The sequence below is a fragment of the Delphinus delphis genome, chromosome 5 (genome assembly GCF_949987515.2).
Source record: "Delphinus delphis chromosome 5, mDelDel1.2, whole genome shotgun sequence".
Classification (NCBI taxonomy): Eukaryota; Metazoa; Chordata; class Mammalia; order Artiodactyla; family Delphinidae; genus Delphinus; species Delphinus delphis.
In genome coordinates, this window is record NC_082687.1 from 125,243,486 (window position 1) to 125,260,651 (window position 17,166).

The 17,166-nt window shown below is 36.9% G+C and overlaps 1 protein-coding gene and 1 non-coding gene across 3 annotated transcripts in view; both read left to right on the forward strand.

The window, feature by feature from the left end:
• ABHD18 (abhydrolase domain containing 18) overlaps window positions 1-15,390 on the forward strand; it is a 34,776-nt gene extending 19,386 nt beyond the window's left edge. Inside the window, exons 8-13 of one of the 2 annotated variants that reach the window (XM_060012965.1) lie at window positions 2,027-2,165; window positions 4,294-4,383; window positions 5,055-5,156; window positions 9,161-9,539; window positions 9,996-10,158; window positions 13,016-15,390. In XM_060012965.1, coding sequence (XP_059868948.1) covers window positions 2,027-2,165; window positions 4,294-4,383; window positions 5,055-5,156; window positions 9,161-9,539; window positions 9,996-10,158; window positions 13,016-13,067 — 925 coding nt within the window. In that variant the 3' untranslated portion in view covers window positions 13,068-15,390. The remainder of the gene's footprint in view (window positions 1-2,026; window positions 2,166-4,293; window positions 4,384-5,054; window positions 5,157-9,160; window positions 9,540-9,995; window positions 10,159-13,015) is intronic. The other variant, XM_060012966.1, reaches the window with a different exon arrangement.
• LOC132426357 (small nucleolar RNA SNORA42/SNORA80 family) lies at window positions 2,229-2,365 on the forward strand. Its single transcript, XR_009519655.1, has one exon. It is a non-coding gene; the product is annotated as a small nucleolar RNA SNORA42/SNORA80 family (small nucleolar RNA).
• Window positions 15,391-17,166: the final 1,776 nt, after the last annotated feature.

Consider the following 17,166-nt stretch of genomic DNA (forward strand, 5'->3'; position numbering starts at 1 on the left):
TGTATAGATAGATAGATAGATAGATAGATATACCACATCTTCTTTATCCACTCCTCTGTTGATGGACATTTAGGTTGCTTCCATGTCTTAGCTATTGTAAATAGTGCTGCAATGAACATTGGGGTGCATGTATCCTTTCAGATTATGGTTTTCTCTGGATATGCCCAGGAGTGGGATTGCTGGATCATATGGTAGTTCTATTTTAAGTTTTTTAAGGAAGCTCCATACTGTTCTCCATAGAGGTTGTACCAATTTACATTCCCACCAACAGTGTAGGTGGGTTCCCTTTTCTCCACACCCTCTCCAGCATTTATTGTTCGTAGACTTTTTGCTGATGGCCATTCTGACTGGTGCGAGGTGATACCTCACTGCAGGTTTGATTTGCATTTTTCTAATTATTAGTGATGTTGAGCATCTTATCATGTGCTTTTTGGCCATCTGTATGTCTTCTTTGGAGGAATGACTATTTAGATCTTTTGCCCATTTTTTGATTGGGTTGTTTGTTTGTTTTTTTTGACACAGAGCTGTAAGAGCTGTTTCTGTATTCTGGAGATTAATCCCTTGTCGGTTGCTTTGTTTGCAAATATTATCTCCCATTCTGTGGGTTGTCTTTTTGTTTTGTTTATGGTTTCCTTTGCTGTGGAAAAGCTTTTGAGTTTAATTAGATCCCATTTGTTTATTTTTGTTTTTATTTCCATTACTCTAGGAGGTGATAGAAAAAGATATTGCTGTGATTTATGTCAGAATGTTCTGCCTATGTTTTCCTCCAAGAGTTTTATAGTACCTGGTCTTACATTTAGGTCTTTAATCCATTTTGAGTTTATTTTTGTGTATGGTGTTAGAGAATGTTCTAATTTCATTCTTTTACATGTAGCTGTCCAGTTTTTCCAGCACCACTTATTGAAGAGACTGTCTTTTCTCCATTGTATATTCTTGCCTCCCTTGTCATAGATTAAATGACCATAGGTGCATGAGTTTATTTCTGGGCTTTCTATCCTATTCCATTGATCTATATTTCTGGTTTTGTGCCAGTACCATACTGTTTTGATTACTGTAGCTTTGTAGTATAGCTACAGTATACTACAGGAATCAGCTGGAGTCTGCTTCCTCCAGCTCCATTTTTCTTTCTCAAGATTGCTTTAGCTATTTGGGGTCTTTTGTGTTTCCATATAAGTTAAAAAAAATTTTGCTCTAGTTCTGTGAAAAATGCCTAGAATTAGGTGAATTATTTTACACTGCTTTAAAAAAAATGTGCTTTATGTTCTATTGTAATTATTTTTTTCTTAGAAGGGACAACTATAAATTTGTTTTTCCTTATATCAATCGTGGTAATTTAATGAAAAATTGACAGTATAGAAATATTATTTTCTCATACATATTTTAACAGTTTTAAGTTATATCAAGTAAATAAGACATTCTTTTCTGGACTTCAAAATAGTTTGGTAGTTGAAACTCAATGAAAATTATATGTTGTAGAGCAGATACAGCTTTTTTTTTTTTAAATTTATTTTTGGCTGCGTTGGGTCTTCCTTGATGTGTGCAGGCTTTCTCTAGTTGCAGCAAGCGGGGGCTACTCTTCGTTGTGGTGTGTGGGCTTCTCATTGCGGTGGCTTCTCTTGTTGTGGAGCACAGGCTCTAGGCACACAGGCTTCAGTAGTTGTGGCTCACGGGCTCTAGAGCGCAGGCTCAGTAGTTGTGGCGCACGGGCTTAGTTGCTCCGCAGCATGTGGGATCTTCCTGGACCAGGGCTCGAACCCATGTCCCCTGCATTGGCAGGCAGATTCTTAACCACTGTACCACCAGAGAAGTCCCTAGATACAGCTTTTTTAAAAAATAAGTTTTAGGTGATTAATATGCAGAACAATGTTAGCAGCATTCCAATTCCATCCATTTATTCCATTGTTTTACTTAGCTATCTGGTCCTTTAAAGGAAAAACATGTATTCTGGCTGCCTGTTTTCAATTTGCATATATTATCATGTAAATACATAAAATAAATAATTTTCTCTTTTGTTTTGTGAGGCTAGAAGGTCCAGCTTAAAAAACGTGTCTGATCTTTTTGTGATGGGAGGAGCTCTTGTTTTAGAATCTGCAGCTCTCTTGCACTGGCTAGAGAGGGAGGGTTATGGACCTCTAGGAATGACCGGAATATCCATGGGAGGACACGTAAGCATTTTCATTTTAACTGATATTTAATTGTGGTTATGTTTATAAAATCTAGGGAATCAAGCAAGGTAATGGATTTATGACACATCCTCCTCTGTGGGAGTCTCATACTGTACGCATGCCGGAGAAAATTGCAGCCTTGAACGATTGCCCAGTCTCCTTGCCTGTGGGCTGTGAGCACTGAAAGGGGTTGTATAGTGTGGGAGCTGGGGGGAAGATCTAGGGAATCTATTTATTTAAAAATTCACTTTAGGTATAGAATTAATTTTAGTTTTGGTGAAAGCAGAAACAGATTCTAAATTTTCATTCCAATTATGAAGTAATGATATTTTTTGTATGATTCATGTAGACACTGATTATACTACTTATTCCACAGCTATATCTCAGGTGTTAGATTTAATATTTTATTAAAAGTTGATTATAAACTTAACTTCAAGTGTCAACTATAAATGCCTTATTTTGCTGTTAAATTGGTGAAGATAGCTAATTTGGAAAACACTTTTCCTTTATCTCTTCTCTCCATCAACCTGTTTTACCTTTGCTTTCTAGAGTGTACTAAAACGGCCTCCTAATTGGTTTCTCTGTCTAGTCTTTTCACTCCTTAACCTTATTCTTAAGGCTTTTTCTCCACACTGTTAACTAGAGTGGTCTTCCTAAATCTGATCTCTGCTCTCTCCTGCTTAAAACCTTCCACAGGTTTTGCTATTGAACTGGGCACTAGCAATGCCAGGTGCTGGCACCCATCTAGTGCCCCCTCATTCCCTTTCACCTGGCCGAATAAGAGCTTGTCCTTTCACTTCCAGAGTAGAGCTTACTTCCTGTGAGAAACTCTTCCGGATTCCCAGCCTTATCCTAGACTATACTTCGTTTCTCAATAACACGTACTTATTTCATTATACTGTGATTACTTGTCTAGCAGTCTGTTTTCTCTATAAAGCAATTGATTCAGTGAGGGCCAGGAACATGCTCTGGTTCATTTTCTGGACATATTAGTCATACAGTACATTAAAATATATATATATATTGTGTAAGTCATTTGAATTATAAAATTAAGTGTAAAACCTTACTCAAATTCAAAACAACTACCAAAGAGTGAAACTGATAAAATTAGCTTCAAAAACTCAAATTCAAAACAACTAAAGACAGTGAAACTGAAGAGTGGGAAAGGATTTCTTTTCCTAACTAGTAGTGTTTCCATTGTTATGACCCAGGTCAGGGTGTTATAACGGTCAGCTGGACTACTACCTATAAACTGGTTTCCCTACCTCAAATCTCACCCTCTCTAATCAATGTTATAAAATACTATTTAGCTTCATTGAATCACTTGACAGTAACACTCCTTTGCTCAGGTCTCTTTATTAATTCCCCATTATCTACAGAACAAAGCGACCTCTAATCTGATCCTGATCGATCTTTCTAGCCCTACCTATCTCCCCTACCCCATTGGTCACATGTGCCCTACTGACCAGCGTAACTGAAATATATTGGCTGTTTCCCTACCAGACCCTGTGTTTCTCACCATCTTGCCTTTGATTATACTGTCTCCTTTATATGGAAGACCACACCCCATCTTTCATTTCACCTAAAAGACTCAACCATTTCATGAAGCCTTCTCTGATTCCTCTAGCCAAAAATAACATTTCCCTTCTCTAAACGTACTACATCATTTTATATCAGTTTATATCAGTTATAATCTGCTTTGTAGTTCACCAAATTCTTGACATCTTTCAGTCAACCTCGAAAGCCTGAGATTTTATGGTTGAGATTTTGCTCTTTCTGAGCAGGTCACTTACATAATGAGTGTGCTTAGCCTACTGCCCAGCATCTACATCCTAGCATGTTTGCTCTATATTTATCAGTAGAAAGTAGCTTTCTGTGATGGGTCTTAAGGTACTTAAAATTTCCTAATACATTTTATTGCTTTTTTAGAGGGCAGTTATATGTCATTGTTGAGTTTTATGGTTTGGGGAATTTGGAGAGTTTGCTAGACATTCTAATGAGTGTTTAAGAGACTTTGTGTTCATGTCTTATCTCATCAGCTACTATACAAAGTACTTCTTAATATTAAATATTTTTCATTTTGGTGAATGTAAACTTTAAACTGAATCTCTCTGTTATCATGTTACAGATGGCTTCCTTAGCAGTATCCAGCTGGCCTAAGCCCATGCCACTGATTCCATGTCTGTCTTGGTCCACAGCATCTGGGGTCTTCACTACGGTAATTTAATTGCAATTAATGTTTAGATAATTATATATAATTAACGGTAATTGTTTGCAGGGTTCCAAAATCACCCCCAGGCTTGGTGATTCACTGGAAGGAATCGCAGGACTCAGTATATAGCCGTACTCACAACTAAAACTTACTGCAGCAAAATGATACACTACAAAATCAATCAAGGGAAAAGGCACACAAGGCAAAGTCCAGAGGAAACCAGGCATAACCTTCCAGTGGAGTCTCTCATTTGTGTTTAATTCCCTCAGCAATGAGTTATGACAATATGTGCAAAGTGTTGTCCATCAGTGAAGCTCATTTGAACCTAGGAGTCCAGGGTTTATATCAGGGGTCAGTCGCTTAGGCACCCTCTGCCTAGCATGTACTAAATTCCAGAAGGAAATCAGGTGTTCAGTAGAAACTACATTGTTTGTATAAGCAGTTTAGGCACAGTGACCCACTTTATCATGTTGGAAGTTTTATATCAGGGTAAAGAACTGTTCACTGTCAAGTTACCAGACTCTAGGCAAGGGCCAACCTCACAAGCAGGCTTGTTTAAAGATAGGAAATCTCAAGTCTGCTTTGTTAATTTTTTTCTGCACAGTAATAATAATAAAAACTATTGGACAACGTGCTTTATACGTGTGATTTGATCTTAATTTAGTTTGTTATTTCAGGGCGTGCTAAGTAAATCGATTAATTGGAGGGAGCTAGAAAAGCAGTATTATACACAGACAGTTTATGAAGAAGAAATTATTCACATGCTTGAATATTGTGGAGTAAGTATTTTTAACTTCTGCAGAACATTGTGGGGGAAATGTTGATCATGTTTAATGATTCAGATTTTTTAAAAGAATTGCAGTTTTGTTTTGTTTTTTTAACATATATAACTTTTTTGTGTGTGACCGCTCCACGTGACTTGTGAGATTTTAGTTCCCCAGCCAGGGATTGAACCCAGCCCTCAGCAATGAGAGCACGGAGTCCTAACCACTGGACTGCCAGGGAATTCCCTGAATTGCAGATTTTTAAAAAGCAGTACTATTTTTTACTTAATAAAATTCTTCATTTAAAAATAAAATATAGAAAATCATGCAAAGCAAGTGCATAGCTTACTACATTTATTAAATGGCTAACACATTTGAATAGAACTTGACCACCCAGCTCAGAACTTAGCACCCAACCCACAAACCACTTTCATGTGTCCTAATCAGAAGACCTTTCTCCTCCTACTATTTAGTTATCATTATCCTGATTTTTATAGTGATTACTTCCTTCTGTCAAATATGCATCCCTGGACACTTCAGTTCTTTTATTTTATGGGTCTTTTAAGTGTCTTTTAATCTATAAGTTCCCTTTCATCCTTTTCTTTTCCTTATAATTTATCTATTGAAGAACTTGGGCTGTTTACCTGTAGAGTTTCTCACAGTCTAGATTTTTGTTTGCATTCTCATGGTACATGTTAGCATATTCCTCCATGCTCTCTATTGCCTGCAAATTGGCAACTAGGTCTAGAGGCTTGATTAAACTCAGTTTATCATTCTTTAGTAAGAGTATAGGAAGCAGATAATGTCTGGCTGCTCATTTTGTGGTGTAAGCAGCTGTTGATGCTTAATGTCTGTGTCTATTATATTGAGTGTTGCAAAATGCTGATACTCTAATTCTATCCTCTTTTTTCATTTATTAATTGGAATACTTTGATTTTAAAAAAAGCCACTTCCCTTATCAATTATTTGGTTACCTCATAGTTCATTACATATACCTTAATTTACCAAGTATCAGGGAAATGAGTTGGTTCTCTATTATTCTCCTAAGGTGACCAATTCTTTTCAGAAATGTTTTTTTCTTTTCATGAATTTTAAAATTTTGCACATTCAGTTTAAAAGTTACAGAGAACCTCAAGAAACCTCAGGGAAAAAGACTCTTTCTACTATCAACGAGGACTTTTTATTTGTAATTCCATCAAAATAAAACTCACTTTTGTAGGGGACTTCTCTGGCAGTCCAGCGGTTAGGACTCTGCACGCCCACTGCAGGCGCACGGGTTTGACCCCTGGTCTGGAAGAAGATCCAGCCTGCAGTGCAGCTTGGTCGGGGAAGGGGGAGAGGGAGGCGGCGGTGGGGGGGGAGGGGAGGGGGGAAGGGAGGCGGGGGAGGGGGGAGGGGGGGAGGGGGAGGGGGAGGGAGGCGGGGGGAGGGGGGCTCACTCTTGTAAAATAGGTCTATTTTGCGGAGCCTCAAAGGGCAGTTAATTACTTGCCTAAGAACTTTATTACAAAATAGCTCTCCCTGTTAGCTAGTTCCTGTGTCCCACTATACATATAATCAGAAAGATACTTATATTTGAGAGCTTATGAGAAAACCTAACATGCATTTTTTAAGGGAGGTTCATAAATTTTGCCTGTCTGAAATGACAGTGTATTCTTCACCAGCCCTTTCTCTCTGTGACTCTTGGTGATTGTATACAAGAGTCCTTTTGTCTTAGTTAGAACTAGTTCACAGTTATGAATATTCAAGAAATATCAAGCCAGCTTCCTTTTTTTTTATTTTAAAAACTGTGTTTTCCCAATCAAAAGAAATTAAATTTGTTGATGTACTGCTCTGAATAATTCTAGGATGCTTTGATCTTCCATTTCCTGATGTTACTAAACCTCCTTTCCTTCCTTTTTATATTTCTGTGACCTGGATAGCTTTAGTGATTTGTTCTGCTAACCAGGTTGTTGTGGTTTGTTTGTTTTCCCTTGCCTTCAACCCATTTTTCTTTCTTTTATTTTTTAAATAGGTTGTATGGTCATATAGTTCAAGTATCAAAAAGCATAAAAAGAAATATAGTAAAACGATTCCTACCCTTGTTCCCAGTTTGCCTAGGTCCTATCTCTGTCAACAAATAACCCACTATATTATTTAGTATTTCAAGGAATTTTTCAAACTGAAAGAAATCTCAGCTTTTCTCTCGTCCCTTTTCTTATGGACAATACACAAATGTTTCCTTTTTCTTTTTCACTGCTGCATAACAGCCTATTATATGGACGGATGTACCATGATTTATTAACCAGTATCCTGTTGATGGGCATTTATGTTGCTTCTCATCCTTCACTATTAACAAACAGTTCTGCAATAAGTAACATTGTACATACATCAGTTCACAAGTGCAAATTCCTAGAAATGTTGTTGCTGAGTAGAAGGGTATAAGCAGTTGTAATCTTAGATTTTGTCTAATTCTAGTTGTGTGAATTTACACTACCAGCAGGAACATGTGTGTCTGTTTCCCCATAAGTTCACAAATTCAGTGTGTTATCAGACTTACATGGCTTTTTGGTCAACCAGACAGGGAAATTTGGTATAGTTTTTATTTAATTTACTTAAGTAGGGACTTCCCTGGCGGTGCCGTCCAGTAGTTAGGACTCCACGCTTCTACTGCAAGGGGCATGGGTTCAATCCCTGGTCATGGAACTAAGATCCTGCATCCCTCAGCAAAAAAAAAATTTACTTAAGGATAAGTGAAATTGAACATGTTTATAAGTTTTTTGTTTTTAATTAATTAATTTATTTATTTATGGCTGCATTGGGTCTTCGTTGCTGTGCGCGGGCTTTCTCTAGTTGCGGCGAGTGGGGGCTACTCTTTACTGTGGTGCACGGACGGGCTTCTCATTGCAGTGGCTTCTCTTTGGGGGATCTTGGGCTCTAGGCGCACGGGCTTCAGTAGTTGTAGCACACGGGCTCAGTAGTTGTGGCTCTTGGTCTCTAGAGCGCAGGCTCAGTAGTTGTGGTGGCGCACAGGCTTAGTTGCTCTGCGGCATGTGGAGTCCTCCCGGACCAGGGCTCGAACCCGTATCCCCTGCATTGGCAGGTGGATTCTTAACCACTGCACCACCAGGGATGTCCAACCTTGATAATTTTTAATTTTTCTTAGTTCAGCCTGAGAAAGGGATTTGGGGTGGCTGGTGTATTACTGCCAGGATGCACTCATAAGAATTTTAGAAGTTCTAAGGTTAAAGCAAATCATGGATTTCAAAACTTTGGCAATAAAAAACATGACACAGGCGGGAATTCCCTGGAGGTCCAGTGGTTAGGACTCCATGCTTCCACTGCTGGGGACCCAGGTTCAATCCCTGGTCAGGGAATTGAGATCCTGCAAGCCGCAAGGTGCAGCCAAAACAAAACAAAACACATGTCACAGGCTAAATGGTAGTCTTTACTATTTAGTAAGAAACATTCAGCAATAAAGTATCATTTATCTTCATTCTCAGTTAAATTTTGACATCTCTTTTCTCTTTTTGTTTTTATTATGGTAAAATATACACAATATAAAATTTACCATTTTAACCATTTTTAAGTGTACAGTTCAGTAGTATTAAGTACATTTACATTGTTGTGCAACCATCACCACCATCCATCTCCAGAACTTTTTCATCTTCCTAAACTGAAACTCTGTACCCATTAAACAAAACTCTATTCACCCCGCTTCCCATCCCCTGGCAACTACCATTCTACTTTCTATCTGAATGAATTTGAGTACTCTAGGTACCGCATAAAAATGGAATCATACAATATTGTCCTTTTGTGTCTGGCTTATTCATTTTGCATAATGTCTTCAAAGTTCATCCATGTTGTAGCATGTGTCAGAATTTCATTCCCTTTTAAGACTGAATAATAATCTATTGTATGTATATACTACATTTTGTTTATCCATTGATGGACGTTTGTGTTTTCTCTGTTTTAACAAGGTTATTAAATAAAATCCTATTTTATATTAAATGACATTTTCTTTTCTTTCATATAATCAGACAGATTCTTTCAAAATGGGACAAGAGTTCCTGAAACACTTCCCTAGCAGTGCAGACAAGCTAACTAACCTTAACCTGGTTTCTAGAACTTTAAATTTAGATATGGCGGACCAAGTTGTGTCCCAAAAAGCTGCTGAGTGCCATAAATCTAGTAAAACATCTATCAGTGCCACATCAGAAGGACTCTTGTTGCAAGATACCTCTAGGATGGGGTGCTTCAATCAAACACTTTCAACCAACAAAAGTAGTTATACGCGCTGTAATCCTCAGTCATACCACCTACTCAGTAAAGAACAAAGAAGAAACACTCTTCAGAAAGAACCTTTAATATTTATGAAAGGAGTTATGGATGAATGTACTCATGTAGCAAATTTCTCAGGTATTAATTTTTATATGAAATTGAGAATATTTGCTGATGATATGTGATAATCATGCTGATGATATGTAAAACATGTGAAATATTTTTAAGGATGCTTTACAAGATAATTTCATATTTTCAAGAATATATTTATTGTTGGCTCTACATTGTTTTTTCTAAGATAAGTTGGTTATGTAAATGTATCATATTTAAATTTTATCCATGAAAATCTAAGACCGTTTTATTAGTTCTTTAAAAACATTGGGTTTTGTATCTTCTTTAGAATATTCATCTCAATTTTGTATTAGATAATAATAATCAGAAGTTTAATAATCAAAAGTTTTAGTTCGGCAAATGTTTTACTTACTGCATTGTATGGTGTATTTTATTTTCCAATATGATTACTAGTATTTATATAAAATTCTTCGAGCTTCTTAAAAGTATATATGTTGCATCTTTAAAAAATCCTGTACCTAGTTCCAGTTGACCCAAGCCTCATCATAGTGGTTCAAGCCAAAGAAGATGCCTATATTCCACGAACAGGAGTTCGAAGTCTACAAGAAATTTGGCCTGGTTGTGAAATCCGATATCTAGAAGGGGGTCATATTAGTGCTTATCTTTTTAAACAAGGACTCTTCAGGTAAGATGATTGGTCTAACAGGTGTCTATTTATTTGTTGTTTGTTTTGGGGACTTTTTTGGCTCAACAAATATAAAGATTGGGTATTTTTATTATACATTTTAGCCTTCTTATTTCCTTCGTGCCTCTCTCAATTCTCACACTGTGATACTCTTTCCTATCTTGTCTTTTTATTTTCTTTTCCTTCTAGAGAACTAGGAAATAGCATATGATAGGCATGCTTTGTTGTGTGGTTATACCTTCTTCAGGTATTAATAGCCAGGTGTTTTAGGGTGTAGGGAGGAACATTAGCGTTTGCAAAACTCGCTTTAGCTCATCATGAAGTTTTCACTCCACTCTGATGTTCTTCTCTCAGAATGACCTGAGTATCTGTGGAATAATGTAGCAATGTTTTTCAGTAGCAGGTGAATATTGAACCCTAAAAGAGAAGTGAAATACTGGTTTTATTGTAATAACCTTGTACGACTCTGGTATTTGATAAAATTTATAAAGACTTTTTGCTATTATTCTAGTTTTTTGATAATGCTGTTTTATTTCTACTTCTATTCAGATTTGATTGTTAACAGGTATCATTGGAATATTTATCATTAATGGTTAAATTAGTTCACATAAAGTGCTTAGACCAGTGCCCTGTGCAGTGTTCCAAAACTGCCAGCTGGATAGTGGGATAATAGAAGAATGCGTGTGCTGTATGTTTGACAGTTTTAGTTCTTTTTAACCTAAGGAATAATTCTTTGTATGTTGTTGCTTATGTAGTTCAGTTTATAGATATCACCTTTTTGAGGTACAGTCTAATTCTCCAAGTCTGTAATGTCCTCAAGAATATAGTAACCCTTTCTTTTTATAGTATGATCTTTTAAAAAATACTCATGTATCAAGCATTTGAGTCCCTGTTAGTTGGTGAGTGAGCAGACTACTTATCCAGTACTCAAGTGACCCTCTGGCACAGCAAAACTAAGACAAAAACAAACGAAAATTGTGAGTACTTAGTGTTGCTAGGGTTGCTCAAGAGTCTAAAGTTCTGTTATACATGTGAATGCAGGGAACGCACATGCTTGTTTTAGTAAATCGTTGTCAAATTTCTTTTACTCTTTTATGTATCTATGTGGGAGTGTGGCTGAGAGGCATTAGGAAGAATAGAAGTCAGCAGTAGAAACTCATAAGTGCTAATCTGAAGGCTTCATTTGAGAAAGAGATAAATGTTAGCTATCAACATGTGCTAGGTACTAGAGCAATTGCTTCATATGTTATTTTTAATATCACCTTTACACAGAAACACAGGAAACAAAAAAGATTAAATAACATGCTCTGGTGGAGTAACTGCTAAGCCATTTGGCTTCTCCTACTCCCCACTAGTCACTTCAAAACCTAACAAAGTTTAGGGCTTCCCTGGTGGCGCAGTGGTTGAGAGTCTGCCTGCCGATGCAGGGGACACGGGTTCGTGCCCCAGTCCGGGAAGATCCCACGTGCTACAGAGCGGCTGGGCCTGTGACATGGCCGCTGAGCCTGCGTGTCCAGAGCCTGTGCTCCGCAACGGGAGAGGCCACAACAGTGAGAGGTCCGCGTACCGCAAAAAAAAAAAAAAATGACATTGGAGTAGTAGAATTTTACAAATTCAGGCTTTTCATTCCCCAGATTTAAAAATAAAACAAGCCAATCCTTTGTGTGCTCTAATAATTTGGGTTAAGTTATTTAGAACTGATTGATAATACAAATGAATAAGAGACTATTCAAATGATTTAAAATGCATATGTATATCTTTACTAACTCTCCTCATACCATGTACACAAGCCCAGATTGCAACCTTAGACCTCATTTTATAGATTTTTGAGCCAAATACACACAAACATTATACAAAGCTTTGTCTTTCCAACAAATTGGAAATCACAGTCTGTAGCAGGTGCTAGTTTTAAAGTTAATCTTAATATCTTTTTAAGGATGTGGGGAAATGCTTAGTCAAACAAGTATAACACAGGATTAATATGATCTCAGTTATCATTTAAACTGGGTGAAAATACAGACATAAGCATTTTTTAAAAAAAGCTTGTAGGAGAAGATTAAATGTAGATATCTTAGAGTGATGGGATTATGACTTTTTTCCCTTTTTCTGAATTTTCTACAATGAAAATGTATTTGACAATAGAAAAAAAAATAAGCCTTAAAAATAATATCTTATGAACCTGGGCCAGATCAGTTTGACTCTTCCTTTCCAATTAAAATACTACAATGCCTAGTGGCTCACTGTTGTGGCCTCTTCCGTTGCGGAGCACAGGCTCTGGACGCGCAGGCTCAGCGGCCATAGCTCATGGGCCCAGCCGCTTCGCGGCATGTGGGATCCTCCCGGACCGGGGCACGACCCCGTGTTCCCTGCATCGGCAGGCGGACTTTCAACCATTGCGTCACCAGGGAAGCCCCGGAAACTAAGGCTTTTAAGTTCAGTTGCTATATCATAATCTATGCAGTAGATTGAATATTACATTTGAAAAGTTCTGTAGCCAGTTAATTTTCAACAAGTAACAGAATAAAAAGAAACCAGTTCCTTTTCATTTTATCATTTCATATTTTATACATAAATGTATACATATATAAATTTAAAGGCACAAAAAAGTGCTTCATGGGAAAAGTTGGCATTTATGAACCATCGGTTGGAAGTACATTTGAAGTTTTCCAGTGCTGGTGAAGTTACATGGATCCAAACACTCAGCCTCACGTACCTGCCTCTTCCACAGCTATTGATATTTGGAGAGGAGGTCAGCTTGCAAGACACCGGTTATTTGCAAATAACTTATAGTAAAAACACTGTCTGTCCCCCGTTTTTTGCGAATTACTTGTAGTTTTTCTTTCATATTTAATTTTAGGCGCGCCATCTATGATGCATTTGAACGCTTCCTCCGTAAATACGCTAACTAATGGGATCACGTATGTAACCAGTGCAGCCATCATGTTTCTTATGGAAGGAGTTTGATCCTTTGATGATGTGAAGAACAAGCAGACAGCACTATATATCTAATTGCTGTCAATTTAGTCTGGAATTCAGTGTTACAGATCAGTCAACTATAATCTTTAAATACATCTGAATAATTGTAAACCAATATTTGGATGAAATAATGCTGAACTATTTTGTACTATTTGTGGGAATCCCATAAAATCAATATCTAGTCTGTTGTTACTATTTATGTAAACTTTACATTTTAAATTATGAATAATTTATTAATTTAAAACAAATTTATTCATAGAAACCCTATTGGTTTTTAAAGAACTGCTAAGTCAAACTTAGTTTGTAATATGTCACCCTATATTGTATATATGACCTTACATGACATTTCTATTTTGATTTGATTCGAGAAGCATGTTTATTTCTTTTACGGATCTACAGTGAATTTATAATCTTATTTTCAACTTTAATTTTCTGCCATGGATACTTACCATGTGTAAAATCAGTTTTAACTTTGAATACTAAAAAATCCTTTTTGCTTTCTACTTAAGTACTTTTAATAATTAAATTGAATGTGAGAATGCAGATAAGATGCATAAGACTTGGCTAAACTTTAAAACTTTGCCAAATATTAGGTTAGAAAAAAGTGCCAAACATTTTTCCCCTACTTGAAAAGATTCAATTCATGAACACTGAAATAATGAAAGACCTATTGCGTTAATTAATAACTGTTTCTTAACATTTTCTTGTATACATACTCTGAATTTGCTAAACATCTAACTTTAGGCCAAGTACTTAACAGCTTTGGTTTTTTAATTTCAGAAATTAATGGCCACATATGAAATTGATCTGTCCGTATAAACTTTATTTTACGGAAAAGATATAATAACTAGTACTTTTTAAAAATATTATATGGCTACACTTGGTGCTTTCTTTTTATTTTATTTTACTTTTAAACTTTTTTGGCTGCACCGCACGGCCTGTGGGATCTTAGTTCCCCAACCAGGGATTGAACCCGGGCCCTCAGCGAGAGTGCAGAGTCCTAACCACTGGACCGCCAGGGAATTCCTGGTGCTTTCTTTTTATGTTAAACTTCTCAAGCCAAGAACTAAAATGTTTTTAAAAGTAGAAAATATTTGGGGTTTAGAAAAAATATATTTGAGTTTTAATTTTTTGAAATATGTGTTGTCTGTGGGTTATTTTAAAATATGTATTCCTAGTCTAGTAAGGATATTTGAATTATAAGATGCCTTTGTAGCTTTTTAAAGGAGATTTTATTTGGCCCTCTAATGCCTCCATCACCTTAATTTTTAAAAACTATTTTTAAATGATTAATGTGAAGTCACTGATGGCATACAGTGTTGTAAATTCTGTAAAACTACTTTGACATAACAAACAAACATAGTTACAGCCATTTGAGCTATAGCAATTTTACATGTTCAGATTAGAACCTTTACTTTTCACTAAAAGTATGAAATCTACTAAAGTTCTCCAACAAAATACCCTTTAAAGATAAAGTAAACCTTGTTGTTAACTGAATTACAAGTATTTTCTTATGTATATAGTGAGGTGATTGCTTTCTGAGCAATGGCTTTAGTGAAACCAGTACTTTATTTTTCACATAAATATTTCCTACTAAGCAATAATGTACTATGGTATGTAACTTTCTATTGGTAAAAGAATGAAATTTCATTTCAGTTTAATTAATTCTTAGGCATAACTAATTTCTCCCAAATAAATGTGAAAGAGGTGTTTTTAAAATTTCTTCTCTTATCCAGATGTTCTAAGAATATATGCACACAACTACCTAAAGAAGTGCTGTCTGCCATTTTGAAGATTGGGTACATAAATTGCTAGAAATTCATTTAGCCCAGAGTTGCAAACTGGCAATCAGTACAGGACAGCTTGTCCCACAGTTGTTTTATTCAGTGTGCATAATACCTCCAGCAAAATTTTTGAATTCGAGAAGTCTTTAGACTGTGTATGCATTCCCCAGTTTGCCATAATCCACCAGACTCCAAGCTCTTGTATTAGACTACTTCACTACTTTGTGTTTCCCACTTAGCCCTGAAGACATCTGAGCCTGACACCCCGACTTAGATCTGTGGTTAAAAAACATTTCTGAATTTCATGATTTGATAATGTTGTAAGTACTATTAAATCATTTTAGCATATGCATTTTAGATTGTTTCTTATGAATGTAAATTTTAAGGTGGTGCTTTCTTTTATAAAGATCATTGAATTATTGACTCTAACTGAAATTTTAAAAATAATTTCCAAATATATTTTACTTCACAATAAAAGTCTTAAAAATTACTTGTTATGTTCAAGACGTATTATTCTAAACGCAGAAAACCCATGTCACATTTGATTAATATAGCCAAACTTGAAATAAGTGTATGTTCCTTCTTAGTAATATTATGACCCAAACAACGTAAGGCAAATATAAGCAAAGGAGTCTCTAGCAAAACAGTATTCAGTATCTACAACAAGAGCCAAATTTCCCCCCAAAATGTGTGATGTCAGGGAAACCAGCATTCTGACAGACCAATCTAAATGTTGTGTAACTCACTATTAGATATTATTACATTTACACTAGTAAATGTACTGCAAACAATTAAAATCTAGAGATAAGAACTATAGGACTGGGAATAGGGGTCCTGAGCAGAGGCTGCTGTAGAAACTCGGTTTGGAAATAAAAGAAAGGTTATGGCAGATTAGACAAAGGGAAAAGAGGTACATTTTGACCATTTTGCAGGAGCAGAGTAACCTAATTCTAGGAATACTGTTATAGGCAGAATCCTAAGAAACCAATGACTGTGTGAAGGACTTTGAAAACAGTTTTAACTAGAAAATGTTGGACCAAAAATCCAAGGATTTTCCTCAGGACTAAAAGAGCTAATAGGCAGAGTCACCAGATTGTGTTAATTAAGAAAAACTGTATAAACAACTGTAAAAAGTTTAATCTGTGTATAAACTAGCTGGGATAAAAGTTTTCCCATATACAGTACCTGGATAAAGTACCTACCTAAAGTACGTACCACTTTACTGCTCTAAGTGTGGTCAGTAGATTTGCAGCATCCTCTGGGAGTTTGTTAGACACTTAGAATCTCAGGTGCCATCCCAAACTTCCTGAGTCAGAATCTGCATTTGAATAAGATCTCCAGATGGTTCAAATACACATTACGTTTTGAAAAACACCCTTCTAAGGTCAGTGGTTCTCAAATTTTTGCCTGCATAGGAATCACCTGGAGACCTGTTAAAAAGATTTCTGGGCCCCAGTGCCCAGAGTTTCTGATTCAGTGAGTCTGGGGCAGGGCTGGGGAATTTGTAATTCTAACAAGTTTCCTAGGACACTGATGCTGTTATCTAAGGGGTTACACTTGAAGAACCTAAGAGCCATGGCTCTAATTGGATCTCAGGCCTTGGCTGCACATTAGAATCACCTGGTGGGGAGTTCCCTGGTGGTCCAGTGGGTAAGACTCTGAGCTCCCAATGCAGAGGGCCCGGGTTGGATCCCTGGTCAGGGAACTAGATCCCACATGCATGCCACAAGTAAGTCCACATGCTACCACTAAAAACATGCCGCAAACGAAGATATCACATGCTGCGACTAAGACCTGGCACAGCCAAAATAATATAAATAAATAAAAATAAGTCACGTGGGGGAGTTTTAAAAACATAGGTAAGAATGCCCAGACCTCACCCCAAAGATTCAGATTTAGTCGCCTTGAGGTACCCAAGCTCCCTGGGCAATTCTAATGTGCAGCCAGGCTTAAGAACCATGTGCTTCAGCAAAGGAAAACATAAACAAGACGAAAAGTCAAACCTCAGAATGGGAGAAAATATTTGCAAACGAAGCAACTGACGAAGGATTAATCTCCAAAATATACAAGCAGTTCATGCAGCTCAATATCAAAGAAAACAAACAACCCAGGCTTCCCTGGTGGCGCAGTGGTTGAGAGTCCGCCTGCCGATGCAGGGTACACGGGTTCGTGCCGCGGTCCGGGAAGATCCTACATGCCACAGAGCGGCTAGGCCCATGAGCCATGGCCGCTGAGCCTGCGCGTCCGG